Source organism: Spermophilus citellus (assembly GCF_964194105.1).
Source record: "Spermophilus citellus genome assembly, chromosome: 11".
NCBI classification, from domain to species: domain Eukaryota; kingdom Metazoa; phylum Chordata; class Mammalia; order Rodentia; family Sciuridae; genus Spermophilus; species Spermophilus citellus.
Genome location: NC_138192.1, coordinates 91089724 through 91114295, shown reverse-complemented (window position 1 = coordinate 91114295; position 24572 = coordinate 91089724). Strand labels below are relative to the sequence as shown.

General features: G+C 36.3%; 1 protein-coding gene across 1 annotated transcript in view; it reads left to right on the top strand.

The window, feature by feature from the left end:
- Positions 1–24572, top strand: part of COL5A2 (collagen type V alpha 2 chain) — a 142519-nt gene that overhangs the window by 54355 nt on the left and 63592 nt on the right. The window contains exons 2-4 of the mRNA XM_081261733.1: positions 17713–17937; positions 20730–20743; positions 24422–24454. Coding sequence (XP_081117859.1) covers positions 17713–17937; positions 20730–20743; positions 24422–24454 — 272 coding nt within the window. The remainder of the gene's footprint in view (positions 1–17712; positions 17938–20729; positions 20744–24421; positions 24455–24572) is intronic.

Below are 24572 nucleotides of genomic sequence, written 5' to 3'. Positions count from 1 at the left end.
GGTCTTAATAAAATTTAATGTCATTCAGAAGTCTGTATTCCTTTCACTCCTAACTTATTTGACATCTGTTTTTATGAAAAATCTTTATTCCCAAAATTATTGAAAGTTGTTTTTGTTTTGGAGTTTAGGAAATCTTCAGACTGGTGTTTTTTTTTGTTTAAATTAATTATTTTTATTAGGTATATATGACAGCAGAATGCATTTTGATTCATTGTACACAACTGTAGCACAACTTTTCATTTCAGTGGTTGTACACATGTAGCGTCACACCATACCTGCAGTCATACATGTACCTAGGATAATGTCCATCTAATTTCACCATCTTTCCTGCTCCATGCACCCTCCCCACCAGACTGGTGTTCTTAAGACTTAGTTGCAATTACTGAAAATAAATAGTCATAAGTAAAGAGTTCTCAAAACACAAAGAAAGATTTTCAGGATAAGGATCAGTAATTCAAAAATCTCCAACAGACATAGAGGTTAATGAGAAAATACCATTGAATTTATGAATCATCATACTACAGTGATGGGGCTACATCAATGTTATAGTAGCTTATCTCACAATAGCTAAGTTATGGAACCAACTAGGTGCCCTTCAACAGATAAATGGATAAAGAAAATGTGATACACACACACACACACACACACAATGGAATATTACTCAGCTATAAAGAGAAATAAAATTATGGCATTTGCTGGTAAATGGATGGAACTGTAGACTTTCATGATAAGTGAAATAAGCCAATCCCCCTAAAACCAAAGGCTGGATGTTCTCTGATATGCAGATGCTAACTCACAATAAAGTGGGGACAAGAGGTGGTGGTAAGGGAAGAATGGAAGCACTCTGAATTAGACAAAGGAGAATTAAGGGAAGGGGGGATGTGAATAGGAAAGATAGAATTAATTGGACATTACTGCCCTATGTTCATATATGAATACATGACCACTGTAACTCCACATTATGTACAACCACAAGAATGGGAACTTAAACTCCATGTATGTAAAATATGTCAAAATACATTCTACTGTCATGTATAACTAAAAAGAACAAATTTAAAAGGGGGGAAAATTCATATGACGAAATCTCAATCCCCAAGGTGATGGCATTGGAAAATAGGGCCTTTGGGGAGGCGATCAGGTCATGAAGTCATAGTCCTCATGGATGAGATTAGTTACCTTATATGTGCAAAGAAACTTGTTTACACTTTCTACCATATGGGTATACAGCAAGAAGTTGTTGTCTATAAGCCAGAATACCTGAATACACTAGACCCTCAATATGACCTAATCTTAGAATTTCCAGTCTCCAGAATGGTAAAAAAAAAATAAATTTGTATTTGTTCAGCTTAAAAGAAAAAGAAAGAATTGAATTTATGAATAGCAATGTGTATGTAAATTTTCCAGAATGTACTACTGAAATACACATGTGTACAAAATTATTCTTTTATCAGAATGTTTCATTACCTTTGCAGCTTTTGTGTATATTGTTTGTTTCTGACCAGACAGATGGACTCCTAATGGCTCATTGGCTAATCCAAAGTTTGCTCTTTTAGTAGACAAGTATATACTAAAATCTGATGGAGAAATAAATATTGACTAAATAAATTGAGCAAAGCTTCTACTTCTTTTTGCAGATTGACAATTTTAGGGGATTAACTTGCAGTAAGACTTTATGGCAAATTTATTTGTGATATCCCTGAACATTTCTTTTTCCCAAAAAATGAAGGCTCATGAATTTTGCCTTTTCCTATATGTTAATAAGTAGAGAACTGAGCCATACTTTTTGCTTTATTAATTTTGTTTTATTAATTTAGTAATAAGTAGTTAACTGGCAAACAATCTAATTAATATGTCCTTTTATTCTGTCCTTGTACTTTTTCCTGATGTCAATATTTGCTAACCACTGTGTTAGCACAAGTAAGCATTCTATAGCTAGTTGGAATAAAACAAATTATCACAAGTTTTGTAAACTCTAAATCATCCCATAAATATGTAAAGAAAGTTACAAAATTAAAATATGAATTAAATGATAATGATTAAATTCAAAATTTAAAAAACCTGAAAGGAATAACATTAAATTATTAATAACCTGATACTTTTGAAATTCTAATGAGATTTATGCATATTCACATTTCATCTTTGCAATAGTTCTAATTTTGTCTCCATTTATTTATTAAGGAAAACAGAGCTCTTCAGAAGAACATGAAATTATAGTCAAAACTTTGGATTTCAGTATTTGTATTTTTCCTATCAAATAATAGGATAAGAAAATATCTCTAGTTTAATTCTGTTGTTTGCTAAAGAGACTTCTAAATCTTCATCCATGAAGTGGAATTATAAAGGAAGAAAATGTCATAGTTGTTGGTCTTCTGGTCTCCTTCCCTTGTCCCTCTCCCTCTCCCCCGTCCCCTTCCCCTCTTTGCTTTTCTTGTCTTTTGTTCACCCTATAAGCGCAGAAGTTTCCCAATGAAGAACTTTGCTGTACATCTAGAAAGTTATTAACATAATTTTCCAGTGAAGGCAACAATTTCTCTTTCTCTTACCAAATTTTGCTATGACATCCATCCGACTTTGAGATTGATACACATTAAGTCTTAAACCTACAAGTCATAAGTTGGATTTTATGAATCAAATATTCCTTATAAAGGACAAATTGAGTATGAAGATTGATAGATAGACTTAGGTTCTGGAATGATTATAGTCTCACTTAGAGTCCGAAATCTTCTGTGGAAGTGACATGGGAATGCCAGAAAGAAGGGTCAAATCCATTTATTTTCCATTCTTGTTAAGGTTTAGATATGAGATATCCTCCAAAAGCTCATTGTATGAAACAAGGCAAGAAAGTTAAGATGTGAAATGATTGGGTTATGAGACCCTTAACCTATCAGTGAATTAATCCACTTGAATGGATTAACTGGGTGGTGACTATGAGCAGGTAGGGTGTGACTGGATGAGGTGGGTCACTAGAGGTGTGCCTTTGGGGTTTATATTTTGTCTCTGCTTCCTGATGCCATGTTCTGAGATGCTTTCATTCACCATACCCTTCCGCCATGATATTCTCCTCACCTTGGGTCCACAGCAATGGAGTTGGCCATCTGTGGATGAGACCTCTGACACTGTGAGTGCCAAATAAACTTTTCCTTCATGTCTAAAATTGTTCTTGTCAGTTCTTTTAGTCTCAGCAGTGAAAAAGCTGACTAAAACAATTCTTCACTGATGCTACCTAAGTTTTAATAATTGCAAAGTAGATTTAAATTGTATCTATGCAGATCAGAACAAAATTGAGTATTAGTTGAGGTCACTAGATATATCCAGGTGGATAAAATTAGCAAATACACCTTCTGGATGGAAATACTAGTCCTGCTCTCCCTATATCCGCCACCATCCCCCACTACCAGCATGCATTTTCAGGTAGATAGTGAAGAAAGAGGCAGCCCTTTGAATTCTCTTTAGGAATTTCCTTGAAAATATTTCAGAACCCTCAGTAATGAAATGAATTAGATCAAAAAGCCTTTAAGAACTGTAGAATGTTTAGTTGATTGCAAAAGAAATTTCAATTTGTTAAAGGGTAAGGGCAGTGAATAAAGAATAAGTGAATAAAGAATGAAAATTGGAAGAAATAAGCTGACTACAGAGGCCCAGTTTTCTCTGACAAGGAATATGAGAAGGGAAGGCAAATGAAACTGTGAAGAAATAACAAGATACAGAGTTGATGATGTCTTGTCTTTAAAACCATTTAATTTTATAGAGATGTGTGTATTTCATACTGAATAGTATCTTAAAACGCAATAGTACTTCTAAGTTATAAAAATGAGTAAAACTATATGTTCATTTTAGGATAAAATATCTGTAATATTAATACATAATCTCACAATTCAATGTATTTTATATTCCTGTAGTTATGACTCTCATCCAAATAAGCAACTAAAAAGAAGATTTTCTTTAAAAACCATGTAATAGTTCAGGTCTGAAGCAAATCATTTTGTATCCAATTTTGTCCGAATCATTTCCTTATTATTCTTAAAATTTGCTTTAGATATAGAAGTCCCTTTTTAATTCACCAAAGAGTTTTACAAAATAACTGTATCACCTAAAATGTCTTGAACTACAACTAATATTCACTAAATTAATTCAATAACTATTTTTTGAGTATCTACAATAGTTCGGACACTATTCTAGGATATTAGGACATGAATGAAATAAAACAGTAAATTGTATGTCCTTACAGAGTTAGGATTCCTTCATGAAGAGGCAAACAATAAATATACTACATCAAATGATATGGTATGTTTGAAAGTGATAACTACTACATAAAAAGAAAAAAAGAAGAAATCAAAGAGAAAAAGACAGCTGGGAGTGGTGGTACATACCTGTAATACCAGTGGTCCTGAAGGCTGAGGCAGGAGGACTGTGAATTCAAAGCCGGTCTCAGTAACTCAGCAAGGCCCTGTCTCTAAATAAAACACAAAAAGGGCTGAGAATGTGGCTCAGTGGTTGAGCACCCCGGGGGTTCAATCCCTGTATCAAGAAAAAAGAGAGGGGTGGGGAAAGACTAAGAATTGTTGGAATGAGAGTGTCATGTTTTATTTATTTATTTTTTTTGTGTGTGTGTGTAGGGGGGCGTAATTTGCTGCCTTTTCTAAGATTGTCAAAGTAAGCTCTATGGAGAAACTAGCATTGCAGCTAAGACTTACAGGAGATGAAGGAAATCTATAAAGTATATATTATATAATGATATGTTACTTACATAATTTATCTCTGGACTCCATGGAAGCCTTGAGACTATGCTTCAAAAGAGAAATAGTTAAACATGGTTTTGGGTCTCCCTTTTATATCAAGGAATATCATGGTGGAGAGAGATGAACTAGACAAACTTTTTTCAAAACAACTCAAAATTGTTTATGTATTTAGGGGGGCACAGCCTTTGTCATAGCACATGCACTGACTTAGGATTTTTTGAGGATTAAATTTAAGCATGTGACTAGGGTTTGCTAGTGTGTAGAATAGAAGGTGGACTCAGTTCTCTTTGTGGTGTTTTTGCAGCTATGCAGGAATTTGAGCCATGTGTTCGGAAAAAAAAATCTATGTCAAATGCATTAGCTGCTTGAAATTCACTCTTCCAGATAGAATTGTAGATGAGCATTGCATGTGTAATATCTGTAGTTCCATTTTCACATTTTGGCCACATTTAGATTTCCCAGTGGTACATGGGAAGAAACCAAGGCAGTCCCTAATATGAGTTTTTTCTTTTTTATATTTTCCATTTTAAGTAAAGTAAAAACAGCAGTTTTACTGGTTAACTGAAAAGCCTTTGCACATGAGGTTGAAATGCATTTAATGGCTTCATTGAAGAAGCCACCATCTTCACAATTTATTTAAACATGCTTTATGTGTATGCTGCACTGAAATATTGTAACTTGTCTTCTTTTCACTTTCTTGGATTTCAAGAAAATGTTTAAAAGTTATCTTCTAATAAGCTGGACAATGGCTCATGCCTATAATCCCAGCAATTTTGGAGGCTGAGGTGGGAGGATAGCAAGTTTGAGACCAGCCTGAGTAACATAGAGACCTTGTTTCAAAACAAAAAATAAAAGGGCTAGGATGCAGCTCTGTGGTTCAGTCTCCAGTACCACTCAAACAAACAAAGTTAATTATTATAATTGTTTTATAATATAATATGATTGCCCTTATTGGAGCAGAAATTTATTTCAACTCAAATAATCATTGAATGGCTATTCTTACTCAGTTGGTACAAGGAAAGAAGGAGAACATAAAAAAGTAATAATTTGAATAAGTAGCTTGGAAATAGACTTACATATAGGGGTGATCATTAGAAAGTAAAACTGTGGAGTAGATTGAAGAATATGAGATTTAAAAAACAAACAAACAAACAAACAAAAAACCCTCCATAGGCCTTCCCCCTATCCAACTACCCACCTACCATCCGACAGACCTTGAGGTTCAGGAGGAAAAAAATTATTAAAGTATGTAGCTGAACCTCTCAACTGGTTGCTTCATATGTTTCTAACTTTTAAAACTTTGAGGATTAGATAAAGAGATAAAGGAGGCAGGATCATTGGCATTTGTTCATTAGGTTGTAAAGGAAGAAATGAATGCTCTCCCTCATTGCTTTTCCCTTATGGAGCTCAATACTGCTTCAGAGCTGAAGGAAGGGAGAGATTTCCTTGGAAGAGTCTCTGGAACCCACCCATCAGCTGGAGCTTTCCTGTGCATTGTTGAAGGCTGACTGTGGCTTGGTCCAGAGTCATACATGGGATGCTTTGTTGCTACCTCCTTTGTGACAGTTGAAAGAATTTCATAGTCAGGGAAGCTTTAAATAATGTCAACTCAGACCTTCACAACCCCCGAAGGGACATAGGTCAGCTGGCTCAGGAAGGTGATTGTTTAAAATATGCGCTGTTATGACTGACACAATCTTCCTCTTTTCTGGCTGCCCAGAAGACTGGACATCAGAGACACCCTTGGCAAGAAAGATCATGTGACCCATTTCCTTTCCATGCTAAGTAAGAGCCCTTAATGCAATCCTCTTTAGGAATTTCAGGGAAGACAGCTAAAAGTGCTATCTTTTTAATAAGCATATGGGTGAACTAGTTATTTTCTTCCTTCATTTCCTTATGCATTCATCAAAGGTGCACATGCATTTATCAAAGATACTAAGTGTAAAGCTTGCTGACATGAGCACTGCTCTGGCTCCCAAGCAATTCACAGTCCAATAGGGGCAAATGATTTGGATACACACTCATCTATATAAGAGATTTAACATTCTTGTAACACACAAGCCCCTTTACATTACGTGTGCAAGGAAGAATTTTAGTTAAGTTTTAAAAGCTAATAGCACTTGGGATGCTTCCACATTTTAGTCATAATGCATAATTGTGCTATGATCAGAGCTGTACAAATATTTTCTTTAGTTTCTGTAAGTGAGAACTTTAGCCATGTGATTTAGAATTGCCTATCTCTGGGTCAGTCCAAAGGTTTCAATGTGGCCATGTCTATACAGGCTTTTCTGCACACACACAAAAATACTGTATAGGAAGGAATGGAGAGGCAGGGCGTAGCCCATAGCTGGCAAGCAGCCATTCGGAGAACTTTCCAATTGTCTATTATAATAAGGTGGTGGATTTGGTCTGCCATCTAGTGATTAAGAACTGAATTTTAATTAAATTTAAAAGCCTATAAGATTTATGAAAGACAAATCTATGAGAATATGAAACATACAGGACAATTGGGTTGATTTAAATAAAGTGTAGTCAGATGAAATACATCTTTTCTAGGGTATCAGTGCCAGGACTTTCATAGAGATGAAGTCATCATAGATTCAATTTGTTGAAATGTTCAGTTAGGGGGAAAGAATCTTGTAGCTTGAAAGATAAAATTTGCAAGTACACAAACACAGAATCTACAAAATAAAGAAACTACTATCAGATTTCTACCTGTCCTTCTAAATTTTGAAAAAGTTAACCAGAAATAGCAAAAAATACAAATAGGAAAAAACTGTTGGAGCTCTTTTTCATATTGTATGAAATACTTGTTTACACAAATACTTTAAGTAAATACATGTGTATTTTTTACTTTTGGGCCCTAGATCAAGGCTTCAGATGTCAGCTTGGGTTAATTTTATTATTTGGTTAGAGGACTCAAGAAGACAGTATTAAATTTCTGAGAATATTATGTGAAAATTTTCTTAGTTATTTTTATTTTATTGTGAAATATGTAAATTATTATGTCACTACAACTTCATGCAATTTTTTTCAACAAATTGGCTACAATTTTGTTTTCTATTTTACTTTTCATTGAAACATCTATATACAAAACAAAAGGGATGATCTAATCATATGGTAAAAAACTACCATGTGGAATTGTTAAAGCTGCTGGACACCCTATATTTTCTACCCACTGTTCTTTGCATGTGTCTTTCATTCAGACATGAACAGTGAGAGTTTGCTGAGTTTTCAAGCCCTCTGTGTTGTGTGTGGATACTTATGTGGGTCAAGAGAAGGCAGTGAATGTGGTTTTTCATCTCTTTGCCATTTAAAAGCATTCCAACTAAATTTCCCCATCATCTTAAATTTAATTATAAATTTTCAGGGGAGAGAGACCAGAGATGAATCAGACTATAAAACTACCTTTTAACATTTCCATTTAAAGAAAGTAATACAGTGACCCATTTCTTTGCCCCTTGGGTTGAGGTCACCTTGTCCTAAATTTCCCGGAAGAAACTGCCTTTCTATGTGTTAGCACAGGACTGAGAGGATGTGTCTTTTTAATTCAACCCGGAAGGAGGCCAGAAGAACAGCATTGAGTCATTCCCTGAAAGGTTTCCCACACACTTTAGTGATATCTACTTGTCAACCTTACTGCATGCCATATTGTTTTTGTTTTGTATATTCTCTATCCCCAATATCTATTTCATCAGTGATGTAGCATGTGTCTACATATGTCTCCAATGATCTTACATTTTATTATAGTAATAAATTTTATATATTGAAATTTTAAAAATGTTAATTCCATTCAACTAATGTTAATAGATTATAATTTATGTATTATTTTTATTTATTACGTAAATAAAAGTAATACTCCACAGTATAATATATGGCATATATTACTATTTTATGTATATATTATAGACATTACATTCCACAATGGTAATACATATTTTTGAGGACCTAACACATATGCTTTCAATATTTTGCATGTTCACTTCTAGACACTTACCCACTTACCTTTCCATAAATGTGTGTGAATGTTAACTCCCTTTCCCCACACGTGCTGCCACCCAGGATGTGGAAGGGAGGAACAAGCTAACTGTGCTTACAGTGTTTTTCATTTTTCAGACCGTGGTATTTAACACTTGTAAATCATATGCCTTTCTCAATCATAAAGCTGAATGAACAAAGTTATTTTTAATTTAAAAAACTATGGATATTATCCTGCCCTCCCCGCCCGCTTTTTTTTTTTTTTTATGCAGGTCATGTTTTTGGAAGTATTTGTCGTGGAACACTATGTTGTTTAAAAATGATTATTCAACTAATCATTATGCTACTTATTTGATATTTACATTTCTCATTGATTTTCACAATAACCTTGCAGAAAAGCACATCAAAACATGAGTCCTCTTTTCCTCTTGGTTTTGATGCTTCTGATAGCATTGTGGATATACAGCCAATATTTTGTTTTTGGTTTTTTTTGTTTGTTTTTTTTATTGGTTGTTCAAAACATTACATAGTTATTGATATATCATATTTCACACTTTGATTCAAGTGGGTTATGAACTCCCATTTTTACCCCGTATACAGATTGCTGTATCACATCAGTTACACTTCCACTGATTTACATATTGACATACTCATGTCTGTTGTATTCTGCTCCCTTTCCTATCCTCTACTATCCCCCCTCCCCTCCCCTCCCCTCTTCTCCCTCTACCCCCTCTACTGTAATTCATTTCTCCCCCTTGTATTATTTTTCCCTTTCCCCTCACTTCCTCTTGTATGTAATTTTGTATAACCCTAAGGGTCTCCTTCCATTTCCAAGCAATTTCCCTTATCTCTCCCTGTCCCTCCCACCTCTCATCCCTGTTTAATATTAGTCATCTTCTCATGCTCTTCTTCCCTACTCTGTTCTTAGTTACTCTCCTTATATCAAAGAAGACATTTGGCATTTGTTTTTTAGGGATTGGCTAGCTTCACTTAGCATAATCTGCTCTAATGCCATCCATTTCCCTCCAAATTCTATAATTTTGTCATTTTTTAATGCAGAGTAATACTCCATTGTGTATAAATGCCACATTTTTTTTATCCATTCGTCTATTGACGGGCATCTAGGTTGCTTCCACAGTCTTGCTATTGTGAATTGTACTGCTATGAACATCGATGTAGCAGTGTCCCTGTAGCATGCTGTTTTTAGGTCTTTAGGGAATAGACCCAGAAGGGGAATAGCTGGATCAAATGGTGGTTCCATTCTCAGCTTTCCAAGAAATCTCCATACAGCTTTCCAAATTGGTTGCACCAATTTTCAGTCCCACCAAAAATGTACAAGTGTACCCTTTTCCCCACATCCTCACCAGCACTTGTTGTTGTTTGACTTCATAATGGCTGCCAATCTTACTGGAGTGAGATGATATCTTAGGGTGGTTTTGATTTGCATTTCTCTGACTGCTAGCGATGTTGAGCATTTTTTCATGTACTTGTTGATTGATTGTATGTCCTCCTCTGAGAAGTGTCTGTTTAGGACCTTGGCCCATTCGTTGATTAGGTTATTTGTTATCTTATTGTCTAATTTTTTGAGTTCTTTATATACTCTGGATATTAGGGCTCTATCTGAAGTGTGAGGAGTAAAAATTTGTTCCCAGGATGTAGGTAGGCTCCCTATTTACCTCTCTTATTGTTTCTTTTGCTGAGAAAAAACGTTTTAGTTTGAGCAAGTCCCATTTGGTGATTCTAGATATTAATTCTTGTGCTATGGGTGTCCTATTGAGGAATTTGGAGCCCGACCCCACAGTATGTAGGTCGTAGCCAACTTTTTCTTCTCTCAGATGCCTTGTCTCTGGTTTGATATCAAGCTCCTTGATCCATTTTGAGTTAACTTTTGTGCATGGCGAGAGAAAGGGATTCAGTTTCATTTTGTTGCATATGGATTTCCAGTTTTCCCAGCACCATTTGTTGAAGATGCTATCCTTCCTCCATTGCATGCTTTTAGCCCCTTTATCAAATATAAGAAAGTTGTAGTTTTGTGGGTTGGTTTCTGTGTCCTCTATTCTGTACCATTGGTCCACCCGCCTGTTTTGGTACCAATACCATGCTGTTTTTGTTACTATTGCTCTGTAGTATAGTTTGAAGTCTGGTATCGCTATACCACCTGATTCACACTTCCTGCTTAGCATTGTTTTTCCTATTCTGGGTCTTTTATTTTTCCATATGAATTTCATGATTGCTTTCTCTATTTCTACAAGAAATGCCATTGGGATTTTGATTGGCATTGCATTAAACCTATAGAGAACTTTTGGTAATATCGCCATTTTGATGATGTTAGTTCTGCCTATCCATGAACAGGGTATATTTTTCCATCTTCTAAGATCTTCTTCAATTTCTCTCTTTAGGGTTCTGTAGTTTTCATTGTATAAGTCTTTTACCTCTTTTGGTAGGTTGATTCCCAAGTATTTTATTATTTTTGAGGATATTGTGAATGGAGTGGTTGTCCTCATTTCCATTTCAGAGGGTTTGTCACTGATATACAGGAATGCCTTTGATTTATGCGTGTTGATTTTATATCCTGCCACTTTGCTGAATTCATTTATTAGCTCTAATAGTTTATTTGTAGACCCTTTTGGGTCTGCTAGGTATAGAATCATGTCATCTGCAAATAGTGATAATTTAAGTTCTTCTTTTCCTATTTTTATGCCTTTAATTTCTTTCGTCTGTCTAATTGCTCTGGCCAGTGTTTCGAGAACTATGTTGAACAGAAGTGGTGAGAGAGGGCATTCCTTTCTTGTTCCAGATTTTAGAGGGAATGCCTTCAATTTTTCTCCATTCAGAATGATGCTAGCCTGGGGCTTAGCGTAGATTGCTTTTACAATGTTGAGGTATGTTCCTGTTATCCCTATTTTTTCGAGAGTTTTGAACAAAAAGGGATGCTGTACTTTGTCGAATGCTTTTTCCGCATCTATCGAGATGATCATATGGTTCTTATTTTTAAGTCTATTGATGTGGTGGATAACATTTATTGATTTCCGTATATTGAACCAGCCTTGCATCCCAGGGATGAATCCTACTTGATCATGGTGTACCATTTTTTTGATATGATTTTGTATCCGATTCGCCAGAATTTTATTGAGGATTTTTGCGTCTAGGTTCATTAGAGATATAGGTCTGTAGTTTTCTTTCTTTGAAGTGTCTTTGTCTGGTTTAGGAATCAGGGTGATGTTGGCCTCGTAGAATGAATTTGGAAGTTCCCCTCTTTTTCTATTTCCTGAAATAGCTTGAAAACTATTGGTACTAGTTCCTCTTTAAAGGTTTTGTAAAACTCTGCTGTATACCCATCCGGTCCTGGGCTTTTCTTAGTTGGTAATCTTTTGATGGTTTCTTCTATTTCCTCAATTGATATTGGTCTGTTTAGGTTGTCTATATCCTCCTGTCTCAATCTGGGCAGATCATATGACTTAAGAAATTTATCGATGCCTTCACTATCTTCTATGTTATTGGAGTATAAGGATTCAAAATAATTTCTGATTATCTTCTGTATTTCTGAAGTGTCTGTTGTGATATTGCCTTTTTAATCCTGTATGCTAGTAATTTGAGTTCTCTCTCTTCTTCTCTTCGTTAGCATGGCTAAGGATCTGTCGATCTTATTTATTTTTTCAAAGAACCAACTTTTAGTTTTATCAATTTTTTCAATTGTTTCTTTTGTTTCGATTTCATTAATTTCAGCTCTGATTTTAATTATTTCTTGCCTTCTACTTCTTTTGCTGTTATTTTGCTCTTCTTTTTCTAGGATTTTGAGATGAAGTATGAGATCATTTATTTGTTGTTTTTTTCTTTTTTTAAGGAATGAACTCCATGCAATTAATTTTCCTCTTAGAACTGCTTTCAATGTGTCCCATAGATTCTGATATGTTGTGTCTGTGTTTTCATTTATCTCTAAGAATTTTTTAATTTCCTCCTTAATGTCTTCTATAACCCATTGATCATTCAGTAACCTATTGTTCATTCTCCAAGTGATGCATGATTTTTCCTTCCTTCTTTTATCGTTGATTTTCAGTTTCATTCCATTATGGTCAGATAAGATGCATGGTATTATCTCTACTCCTTTATATTGTCTAAGAGTTGCCCTGTGACATAATATATGATCTATTTTTGAGAAGGATCCATGTGCTGCTGAGAAAAAAGTGTAACTGCTTGATGTTGGGTGGTATATTCTATATATGTCAATTAAGTCTAGGTTGTTAATTGTGTTATTGAGTTCTATAGTTTCCTTATTCAACTTTTGTTTGGAAGATCTGTCCAGTGGTGAGAGAGGTGTGTTGAAGTCTCCCATGATTATTGTATGGTGGTCTATTAGACTCTTGAACTTGAGAAGAGTTTGTTTGATGAACATAGCTCCACCATTGTTTGGGGCATATATATTTATGATTGTTATGTCTTGTTGGTGTATGGTTCCCTTGAGCAGTATGTAGTGTCCCTCTTTATCCCTTTTGATTAACTTTGGCTTGAAATCTATTTTATTTGATATGAGTATGGACACTCCTGCTTGTTTCCGAAGTCCATATGAGTGATATGATTTTTCCCAACCTTTCACCTTCAGTCTATATATGTCTTTTCCTATCAAATGTGTCTCCTGTAGGCAGCATATTGTTGGGTCATGTTTTGTGATCCATTCTACTAGCCTGTGTCTCTTAATTGGTGAGTTTAAGCCATTAACATTTAGGGTTATTATTGAGATATGGGTTTTCCTTCCAGCCATATTTGTTTATTTATGTTACTGAATATGGTTTGTTTTCCTCTTTGATTATTTTCCCCCCTTTACTGTCCTACCTCCCACTGTTGGTTTTCATTGTTATTTTCCATTTCCTCTTCCTGTAATGTTTTGCTGAGGATTTTTTGGAGAGATGGTATTCTAGCTGCAAATTCTTTTAACTTTTGTTTATCGTGGAAGGTTTTAATTTCATCTTCCATCTTGAAGCTTAATTTTGCTGGATACACAATTCTTGGTTGGAACCCATTTTCTTTCAGTGTTTGAAATATGTTATTCCAGGATCTTCTAGCTTTCAAAGTCTGTGTTGAGAGATCAGCTGTTATCCTGATTGGTTTACCCCTAAATGTAATCTGCTTCCTTTCTCTTGTAGCTTTTAAAATTCTCTCCTTATTCTGTATGTTGGGCATCTTCATTATAATGTGTCTAGGTGTGGATCTCTTATGATTATGCACATTCGGCGTCCTGTAGGCTTCTAGGATTTGGGATTCTGTCTCGTTCTTCAAGTCTGGGAAGTTTTCTCGAATTATTTCATTGAATAGATTGCTCATTCCTTTGGTTTGGAGCTCTGTGCCTTCCTGTATCCCAATGACTCTTAAGTTTGGTCTTTTAATGTTATCCCATATTTCTTGGATGTTCTGCTCATGGATTCTTAACAGTCTTGCTGAGCTGTCTATGTTCTTTTCAAGTTGAAATACTTTGTCTTCATTGTCTGATGTTCTATCTTCTAAGTGTTCTACTCTGCTGGTAGTATTCTCAATTGAGTTTTTAAGTTCGTTTATTGCTTCCTGCATTTCTAGGATTTCTGTTTGTTTGTTTTTTATAACCTCTATCTCCCTGTATAGTTGATCTTTTGCTTCCTGGATTTGTTTATGTATTTCATTGTTGAAGAGATCTTTCATTGTCTGATTTTGCTGTCTAATGTCTTCCTTGAGACTCCAGATCATCTGAAGCATGTATCTCCTGAATTCTTTATCTGACATTCCATCTGCTGCAGATATTACCTCTTCTAACATTGAGTTCACCTGCATTGTTTGTGGTCCTTTCTTTCCTTGTCTCTTCATACTGTTCACGTTTCTTTCTGCTTACTGAGACTGTTGTGTTATTGAATTTTCCCCCTATATATTTGTATTACTCTTGTATAGTGGCAAAGTCTCCCGTGCAGGCTCGGGCAGGGGCTCTGCTCCTCCTCCAATTGGGGCACTGTGCCTACCACATCGGCAGGCCGCTGGGCCTGTTCTGCTGGTTGGTAGCAGGTGCACCTACCTTGCAGGCGCGTGGGGCGGCTCTGCCACTCCCAGGTTGCTGGGCCTGACCTGCTAGTGGGTTGCAGGTCCGGCTACCTTGCAGGCGCGGGGGGAGGGCGCACACCTATTTGTATTTAGACAGTTACACGAAATGGAGGACGTAATGCTTGGGATGAAAGTTGGGGGGAAGGGGAAGGTAGGTGCTCTTGAAAAGAAAGAAGGAGAGGGAGATAGATAGCATAGAGGAGAATGGAAAGAGCAGTAAAACTTGGAAGGGGAGAGAGAGAGGGAAAAGGGAGAAAAAAAATTAAAATGAAATAGGAAATAAAATTAGGTCTTAGAGATCCATTTTCCTCTCTTCCCATAGGCAAAGCTGTGCCCTCCAGGCTGAGTTTTGCCCTCAATGTGTCAACAGCAATCCCTGTAAGGCGGTTCCTGGGAGTCTCTCAATCCTGTTGGTCCAGAGCTGTTTCACTTCTATGGCCCCTTCTCCCCTCCTCCTGCCAGCCAGCCAGGTCCTGCTCACCGGAGGCAGTTCCCCAAGGATTTGGTTACACTTTCAGCCCCACCGAGTGCTCTATTTCCCTAACTACTGAGCACTCTCGCTGTCATTCATCTAAGCCCCAGTGCTGTGGAGCTGTGGTCTGGGAGTCAATTGTTTAATTTTTCCGGACCCCTTTGGTGGGCACACCTTCGGAATCTGGCAGCTAAGACCATCGGTGTCGCTGCTGGTGGTAATAGGAGTTGGGGGTCGAGGATCCCCTCTACTTCCCTCAGCCCCTACAGTCACAACCACACTGCTGGCGGTAGGAGGAGTTGGGGGTCTGGAGTGTCCTCTGTTTCCCTCCGCCCCTACCGTCACACCCTCTCAGTTCGTGGTTTGGGGATTTGGGGGTGGGGAGTCTTCTCTGCTTCCCTCTGCCCCTACAGTCACGCCCACGTCACTGGCAGTAGGGGGAGTTGGGGGTCGGGGTCGAGAGTCCTTTGGCCCTTACGGTCACGTAAGGGATTTTGAAGTTTCCCGGTTGTTTGTATCTGGTGTGGGTGGGAGTCACACACCTGCTAAAGTAGATTCTGCTGGGAAGGAATCTCTTTGGCCGAACTTTGGTGACTTCCCCTCTCTGCTATGGCGGGCCCCTGGCTCCTTGCTGTAGTGTCCGAAGGGAGGGGTGGAACTGGCTTGTCTCTGGTCTGACACAATCTCTGGTTTTAGTTCCCAGTTCGCTATTTCGTAAAGGGTTGGTTAGATTCCCTTCATGCTGTCTCGGGGGGGGGGGGCGTTCGCCAGGTGGGCGGGGCAGTTAGTAGAGCTGGGAGGGCACGGGCTGTCTGCTGGGCCAGGCAGGGACACTTCTCGCTGCGCCGGGCCGCCGGGGGCTGCCTGTAGAGCTGGGCAGCTGCGGCCGCGTGGCTAATATCCGGGCGGGCGGGGGTGGCTGTTCGCTGAGCGAGAGTGGGGCCAACCGGGACGGCAGGATGGCGGGTGCCGTCTGCGGGTTCGGGCGGGCCGCGCCGCTCGGGGCCGCCAGCCACTTTCTGAAGCGGCTGGTGGCCGTGGGATTGTACCTCTGCACCCGCCGGGGTGCCGCCTGTAGAGCCGGGCAGCTGCGGCCGCGTGGCTACGAGCCTGGCAGGCGTGGTGGCCGTTCGCAGAGCGAGAGCAGGGCCTCCCCGGGACGGCGGGATGGCGGGTGCCGTCTGCGGGTTCGGGCGGGCCGTGCCACTCTGGGCCGCCGGCCGCTTGCAGAAGCGGCTGGTGGCTGCGGGACTGGACCTCCGCGCCTGCATGGCCGGCCAAGATCCACTTGTCTGAGACAAACTGACACTTCTAATAAACCTACCAATTCCCGGCAGGTCCCCTCTTAACGGAATTTTGCTAGAAGTTCCTCAGTAGGTAGACTGCCACTGTTCCAATGGGTCTTTCTGATCCCGTTAATGTGGAGACATTGGAATCGCTGCTTCCTCACCGGCGGCCATGTTGGATCTCCCTCTAATCACAGCAGCTCAGGAAGCTGAGGCAGGAAGACCAAGTGTTCAAAGCCCCAATATTTTGTTTTTTAACTGTGTACCACGTGGTAAAAGTCTTCTGATAATGACATAACAGACTAGAAAGAGCATCCTTCTTATAAAATAGCTTACAAACCGTGTATATGTAGTATTGTGCTTTGAAATGATTTTCATTTGCCAAATATCTCTCATGATAGAACAAATATATGAAGCGAAGTATTCCATAAAGCACTGAGAAAAATGTTTTACTGGTTTTGTTGATAAGTATAATTGATAAATACAAATTGTATAGGTATGTTCTTGGGTTAACATGGCTATCCTAACCGTAAGTAGTTTTCATTTAGTTCTGCATTATCATTTAAGTATATTTATATTTCAAATGATATCTTTCAAAAATTGATCATGAATATACATTTAAATTTTATTTTTTCACAGTCCAAAGTTAATACTGTGAGATTAAGTTAGCAAACCATTATGTCAGGTTCATTCCACTGCCACAATTTTCCTATGTACATATATAAAAACAACACATTGAATCCCACCATCATGTACATCCATAAGAATGGAATTCTAACTAGATAAGATATATTCCATACTTGTATAATCATATCAAAATGGATTCTATTGTCGTAAATAACTAAAAAGAACCAATAAATTAAAAAAAAAACACAAAAATAAAACAAAAGTCTGATTATAAAAAAATTAGCGAGCCGTTATTTAGATTCCCTCCTTCCATTTCCATTTGAGAAATGTTGAGTGGAGGTTCTTCTAAAGATGTAGTGCTAAGCATTGGAAATGCCTTGAGAAACAAGGTACTCCTGGTCCACAACTATATGGTGTTTATTATCTAGTGGAATACATAAGAAAATAAAGTGAAAATAATTTAGATCATTCTAATTTTAAGAAACCAATGAGTAGCTGAAATTCCAAAATTTCAGATTAGTAACCTCCTTTTTTTTCCTTTTTACTTTAGATGAATTTCTTTACGAAGAGACCTGCACTCAAAATGGCCATATATACTTAAACAAGGACATTTGGAAGCCTGCTCCTTGTGATATCTGTGTCTGTGACAGAGGACATATTCTCTGTGAAAAGATAGAGTGTGATGAAGATCTCCCTTGTGCTGATGCTGTGATTCCCCCTGGGGAGTGCTGTGCTTACTGTCCAGTGGTATCTGGAGGTGGAAACACCAATTTTGGTAAGAATGCTCTGGGCCAGCTGAGAATCGATTCCATGAGTCATCTTTCTAGTTTCAATGTTCTTTGCTCTCAGGGTTCAACAATCCAAGAGAATAGAGTAATTTATACAGTGGCCTCTGGGGGGTTATGATTTTTCTTGCCTACCTGCTTACCTTCATATTATGTAGAAGCAGACAGTAATTTCCTGTCTTTGTAAATATGCAGAGGAATTCTTTTGCTGAATTTTGAGTGATTATGTCCAAATTAAGAATTCCTTGTACTTCTTAAGATGGACATTTGTTACCATATCTACAATGGATGCCTCCAAGAAAGTGTTTTTATTTTTTTCTTTCTTTTTTTTTTTTTTTTTTTTTTTTTTTGGAGGTAGGAATTGAACCCAGGGTGCTCAACCACTAAGCCCTTTTAAAATATTTTATTTAGAGACAGGGTCTTGCTAAGTTGCTTAGGGCCTTGCTAAATTGCTGAGGCTGGCTTTAACTCATGATCCTCCTGCCTCAGCCTCCCAAGAGGCTGGGATTACCAAGAGCCATGTGCCAGTGCACTCGGCAAGTGTTTGGTTTTCTGCAAAATCCTTTAGTGCCCAAGAAGAGATCTAAAAAAACACATTTATCTTCCTAGGTACCTGTGCTTCTATAGGACATAGAATAATTATTCCTAACATAATTTAGATCTTTGTTCAAGGTACATTATTACTATTGAATGATAATGAATTTTTGCCAGAGTACTTCTGTTATATTGACTCGTAAATGAACCTGCTTTTTTATGTTGCCAAAAGAATGGAGTGGATTTCTAAAAGAAAAGAACAATATAAATTGCTGGTTTTAAAAACATTTTTGAAGAAAAAGTATATGTGTTTAGCAGATTATATGTATTTGATTAAGAATACATATGTTAAGGAGATTTGCACATAAGGAAAATAAGTTCATATTTGTCTTTTCATGAACTAGGTAAGATTGATTTTACATTTACCTCTTCTCTTCTTGGTTATCATTCAATAGTAACAATGTACCTTAAACAAATACCTAAATTCAGTTTTCAGCACTGTGATAAAATAAATCATAGGAAGAATTTTTTAAAAAAGAGACATATTTGGGCTACCTGAAGCATATACAGTCTTCAAACAAGCCCAGAAATGAAGTAAACCTGTGGGATAAGTGATAAGTCCCCCTTTACTAGTGAGGATGATGGTGGGAAACACCAGAAATCGGCACAACATACAACTTCCTAAGAATAGCTGGTCTGGAAAAGTGTAATGAGTTTTAAGATAAATGATGAAAAACTCCGGAAAACAGTTTTATATAAATAAACTATGAGTAAAAAGGAAATTGAGTTCAGTTAAATCTATGAGAACAAGAACACACTGTTAAATGTGATACCATAGACAAGCTGAAGAATATACTTTACAAATAAAGAAATTCTAGATATAAATAATTAAAATATCAATGATATTTTCCCCTGGCTATATCTTCAGCCTCAGTGTGTTTTAAAAGTAGAACAAGAGGGGCTCGGGGATGTAGCTTAGCAGAAGAACACTTGCTTAGAATACGTGAGGCCTTGGGTTTGATCCCCAACACTCAAATTTAAAAAAGAAAAAAACACACATAAACATAGGACAGGAAGAACTAACAATTTTTAGCAATGGTCCTTCAATATGACAACATTCAAAAATTTCTTATAATCAAATAATTGTAAATTAAAAATGTACTGAGCTATCATATTTTAAATATCAGATTAACCCAAATCAGTATGTTTGCTTGCACACTACATAATGCCTGTGAGAAAATATGTGCACTGATTGTGGGAGTACAAAGTAGTCAACCTGTATAAAAGGAATATTGGTAATATATATAATTATAAAGGCTTATACTCTGGGACTCAAAAGGGCATTAGGAAGTTTATCCTACAAATATACTTACATGTAACCATGTATATAACCATTATTTGTTATAGCATTATTTATAATAGAATGACTGTCTATCCAAGCTTGCCTGTGAAAACCCCAGATTGTACCAACCTTCCTGGCATAGTAAATAGTAAATAATAACTCTCACCTTCACACTTCAAACTGTCCTAGTTAAGTAATAAATTAGCAAAAGACTAGAAACAACACACATATCCAACATGACATATCAAGGAAATGTCAGTTTAATAGATTCTATTATGTTTACACAATGGAACCCTGGAATATTTTTGATAAAAAACAACAAGGAAACAATTTATTTATCTGGAAAATTCTCTAATATTTAAATAGCTATGAGATATACAGACAAGTGAAAGATAGTATTGAAAGATAGGAAGAAGAAACTTTTATATATGTGAGAAGAAACTTGAAAACAATATGCTAAAAAAAGTGACTTCTAATGGAGGGCAAAAAAGAAATAGAGAAGAGATGATGGAACAGAAGGTTTTTCATTGTGTAACTGGACACTTTTAATACATGTTTGTGTTTAAAACATAAATGAAAAACTTTATTCATTAAATAGGCTGAAAACAATAGAGAACATTGATTATAAATAATTCCTAATAACTTTATAAGGAATTTTCTAATTCAATTAACTTTAAATGTCATATAAATGATGTGAAAAATATCAACATCATGTCAGAAAGAGAATGCATTATTTTGCTTTTGATGGAAATACTGATTCATAACAACTTTTGAGTTCTGCTTACTGATATTAGGACAATTTGTTTACATTAAATTCTGAGTGCACAAAAATCCTATTAAATATTTAGCATGTTCTCAACGATTGTTTCTCCAAAAAATAATGTGTTTATTCTTTTCTTTTTATAGGCAGAGGAAGAAAGGTGAGTTTTACTCTGCATGTTTCTTTTTTTATAAGCAGAATTCTTTCTACTACTGTCCACATAGAACTCTGCTCTGAAATGGGTGAAAACCTTTTTTGTAAAGTACAAAAAACCATGCAAATTCATTGTGAAAAATAAATGAGCACAGTCCAGCTACTATGCTTATAGGCTACAAATGATTCTGTTATAGTTAGTTTTTGTTCTTATATCCATTTCTGCCAGAAAGTTGTGAACTCCACAGGCACTGAGAACGTGTTTTATCAAGCTTTGTATTCTTGTACTTATCACTATTCTTAGTGTATGTTTTACACACATGAGAAGCCCAATACACATTTGATGGAAGAGAGGAAGGAAGAAACAGGAGGATGAGAGAAAGGAAGGAATAAAGAATGCTAGTTCTACTTTGGTGGAGTTGTGGCTCCTTTTTCATGGTTTGAAAAGTTGAGAAGCTGAAAAATTTGAGAAGTTTGAAAAATTTTGAGAAGTTGAAAAAAAATGTTTAAGAAGATGAAAAATTTACCGAAATACATAGCTTACTCTCTTCTGCCTTCACTGCCTCCAGGGAGGTTAAACTCTAATCCTGGAGAGGAGCTTCATGGTCATGAAGACCAAGGTGGGAGACACTCATGACCCTCGTACAGTGGACCTGCATAGCCACTGGTCATCAGGACACAATCTCATCAAGTTCCTTTCCCCTTGTCTCTGCTCTCAGCTCCCTAGTTTTCTTAAAAAGTTGTGGTATTTGCTTCAGTCTTATCCAAATATGATTGCCCCAGAGATCAAGAATGTAGAAATGAGCAATGACTTCAATTTTCATGGCAGATATCAGACAGATGACAAGCTGATCTACATCTTATTTACTTTTGCACAGAATGGAACTTAAAGTGCTTTATCAGATAATCAGATAAAGTAAAGCTATAGCTTCATGATAAATGAGAATGATGTTGTCTGGGGCATAGGCCAGATAACTTGGCACTTTTTAGTTCAGAGAGAAATACCATAAAAGTATATTACAAGTAAAGTAAACACAAGTAAAGTTATTTTTATTTGAATATTTATCATAGAAGAGAGAATACCTATACTTACTCTATTTTATATGTGAAAGCTAGAATAAATTGAAACTTAAAAGATTGACATGGGATTTAAGCAAACTAAATAGATAGATGAAAGATAGATGGAAAGATAAATGACACGTAGATAGATTCATCTATAAAATAGCAAAAAGAAAATAATAACAAAGTAAGAACTGCCTGTAATTACTAACTGTTTGGTTAGAAATTACCCAACTTACTGAGAGGCATCTGGTAGGCTTGTCATCCATACCCTTCTCTAAAAGCAGTGTGGGACAGCTGGGTGAAGGATATGCTCAAAGTAGCTGCCATTCACCATACTCACAATATGTGCCACTATTTGGCTTGCCTGATTTCATTTATCAGGTGTGATCAGAAACAGCAAAGCTGAGCAATGCTATAAAAATTCAGTGTGTTCTTGGTTTATATCCATATTGATTTTTACTTATTATTCTTATTCACTCATTCAAGTTAATCCCAATTACTGAGCCTTTTTAAAATGTCTTTTTATGAGGCAAATAATACAGATGAGGTAACAGTGGGAAGAAAAACACCGTTTCTGCCTCTGTGGTGAAGACATCCTATGACAATTATGAAATATATCTACATGTTATTAGTTGATCAGTGAATATAATTCTCATCTGAAATCTGAGTAAACTTTTTGTTTCTCAGTGAATCTGAAAATTAAATTCTGTAAAACTTTAGACAAATCCTCATTTCAAATAAAATAATGTATTCAAAACCCATATTAATAAAAACAGTGAAGATTAATATTTATATCTTGTGGCTTATATCCAAAACAAGAAGTTCATGCGATCATTGGGAAGTTTATTATCAAAAATTGGTAATTGAGAACTTAATGTTATTATGGAATAATGGAATGCTTATGTAATATATCAAAAAGCCTACTGTTTACTTAAAACATATATCAGAGAATTTCATAACCTAAATACAAAGCAAGAGTAAAATCTGTAATTTGCTTGTGGGTTTCTTAGAATGGAAATTTTACCACTATCTTCTCAGGCTATTCCACTTCTCTCACTTTGGCGAAATCATTTTTTTTTCCCTCTTTGTAGTTGTTTTTCTAGACTTATTCCAGAAGGAACATTTTTTTTCAACATTGTTCTTATGAAGTTCTTCATTCAGTGAATACAAATTATATGTACCCTTTCTAAGCAAACCAAAATGATTCATCATTTCAAAGAAATCTCTTGCTATATATATGGAGTGCCAGGATGTTAACAGTCATTATCTCCTGGGTATGGAGGAGGATAGTTTTTACTATATATTTTCTCTACTTTCAAAAATTCCCTTTTATGGACACATATAAATTTTAATTAGACAAAAGAATAACATGTGAAAGGAATAAATTAAACACACTAGAGCTCATTCACTACATTGTGGATGTGTAATTGTTTAATTCATATGCATGCACTCTCCCCAATTGTCCGATGAAAGAAATTATTTCATAGAGAACTTCTATGTGCCAGACTGAAAATTTAGAATAAACGAAGACAAAATACTGGCCTTCAGGAGAATAAAATCTCTTTTTTTGTGGGGAGTGGGTTATGGGAGATTGAACTCATGGGCACTCGACCACTGAGCCACATCCCCAGCCCTGTTGTGTATTTTATTTAGAGACAGGGTCTCACTGAGTTGCTTAGTACCTTACTTTTGCTGAGGATGACTTTGAACTTGTGATCCTCCTGCCTCAGTCTCCTGAGCCCCTGGGATTATAGGTGTGCTTCACTGTGCCCAGCTATAAAATCTCTTTGAAGACAACTCCTGAAATAAATAATATGACTTAATATGTGATAAAATTGAATATAAAGGTATAACTCATCCAATATTATTCAACCTGCGTGTCTGATATCATGCAATGTGTATACAATTTTGAAATTCTGAAGTTCTAGGAATCAAAAGAAATTCCATCTCTGTTATTTTTGCTACCTCTGTTCTGAGAGCAAATAAACTGACTTGACTTTATGTAGTTCAAGTTATAATAGTCCCATGTTATTTTTATTTTCTTATTTGATTGATGTTTCCATAACTGCACTTTTGCACTTTTATTTTTATCAAGTTAGCACACTTTTTCTCTTGCTATTTTTAATATTTTTCCATGAGTTCTACAAAAGGAAAGCAAGTGGCTCAGGAGTAGCATCTCACAAGTTACTGGAAACCATACATATGTTATACACTAAGAGAGTGAAATTCAAGTATGCAAACTTTTCTGTATTTTCCTGTGTATCTTTAACTTTTGGGTAGTTTGTTCAATGGTCCTTTTTTTTTTTTTAAGCATTTTTCATCACAGTTATTTCTTGCTCTCGTTGATTCTTTGGATTTGATCCTGGTAAAAACTGAAGGGAACCAACTTTATATCTTTCAAGCATGTTGTATTAATTTTTTTCATGTCCTTCAGATGAGTAGTAATTATTTTCATGAATAATGTCTGACTAAGTACCCGAAATATAGATTGTTCATTTTCTTTTCTCATGTTTTACATTTCTTAGAAATTCAGAATATTTGTATGGCTTATTCTGATATTACATACTCATACCAAATAAGACATTATAGTGTACTGACTGAAATTTTTCTCCCCACTTCTTAGGGTCAAAAAGGAGAACCAGGATTAGTGCCTGTTGTAAGTATATGTATATACATTGTTTTCAAATATAACTATAATATAGTTGTATATAATTTATTCCTCTCAAAAAAGGAAATTGTTTTATTACTAAACTTTTAGTATTACACAAGCAAGC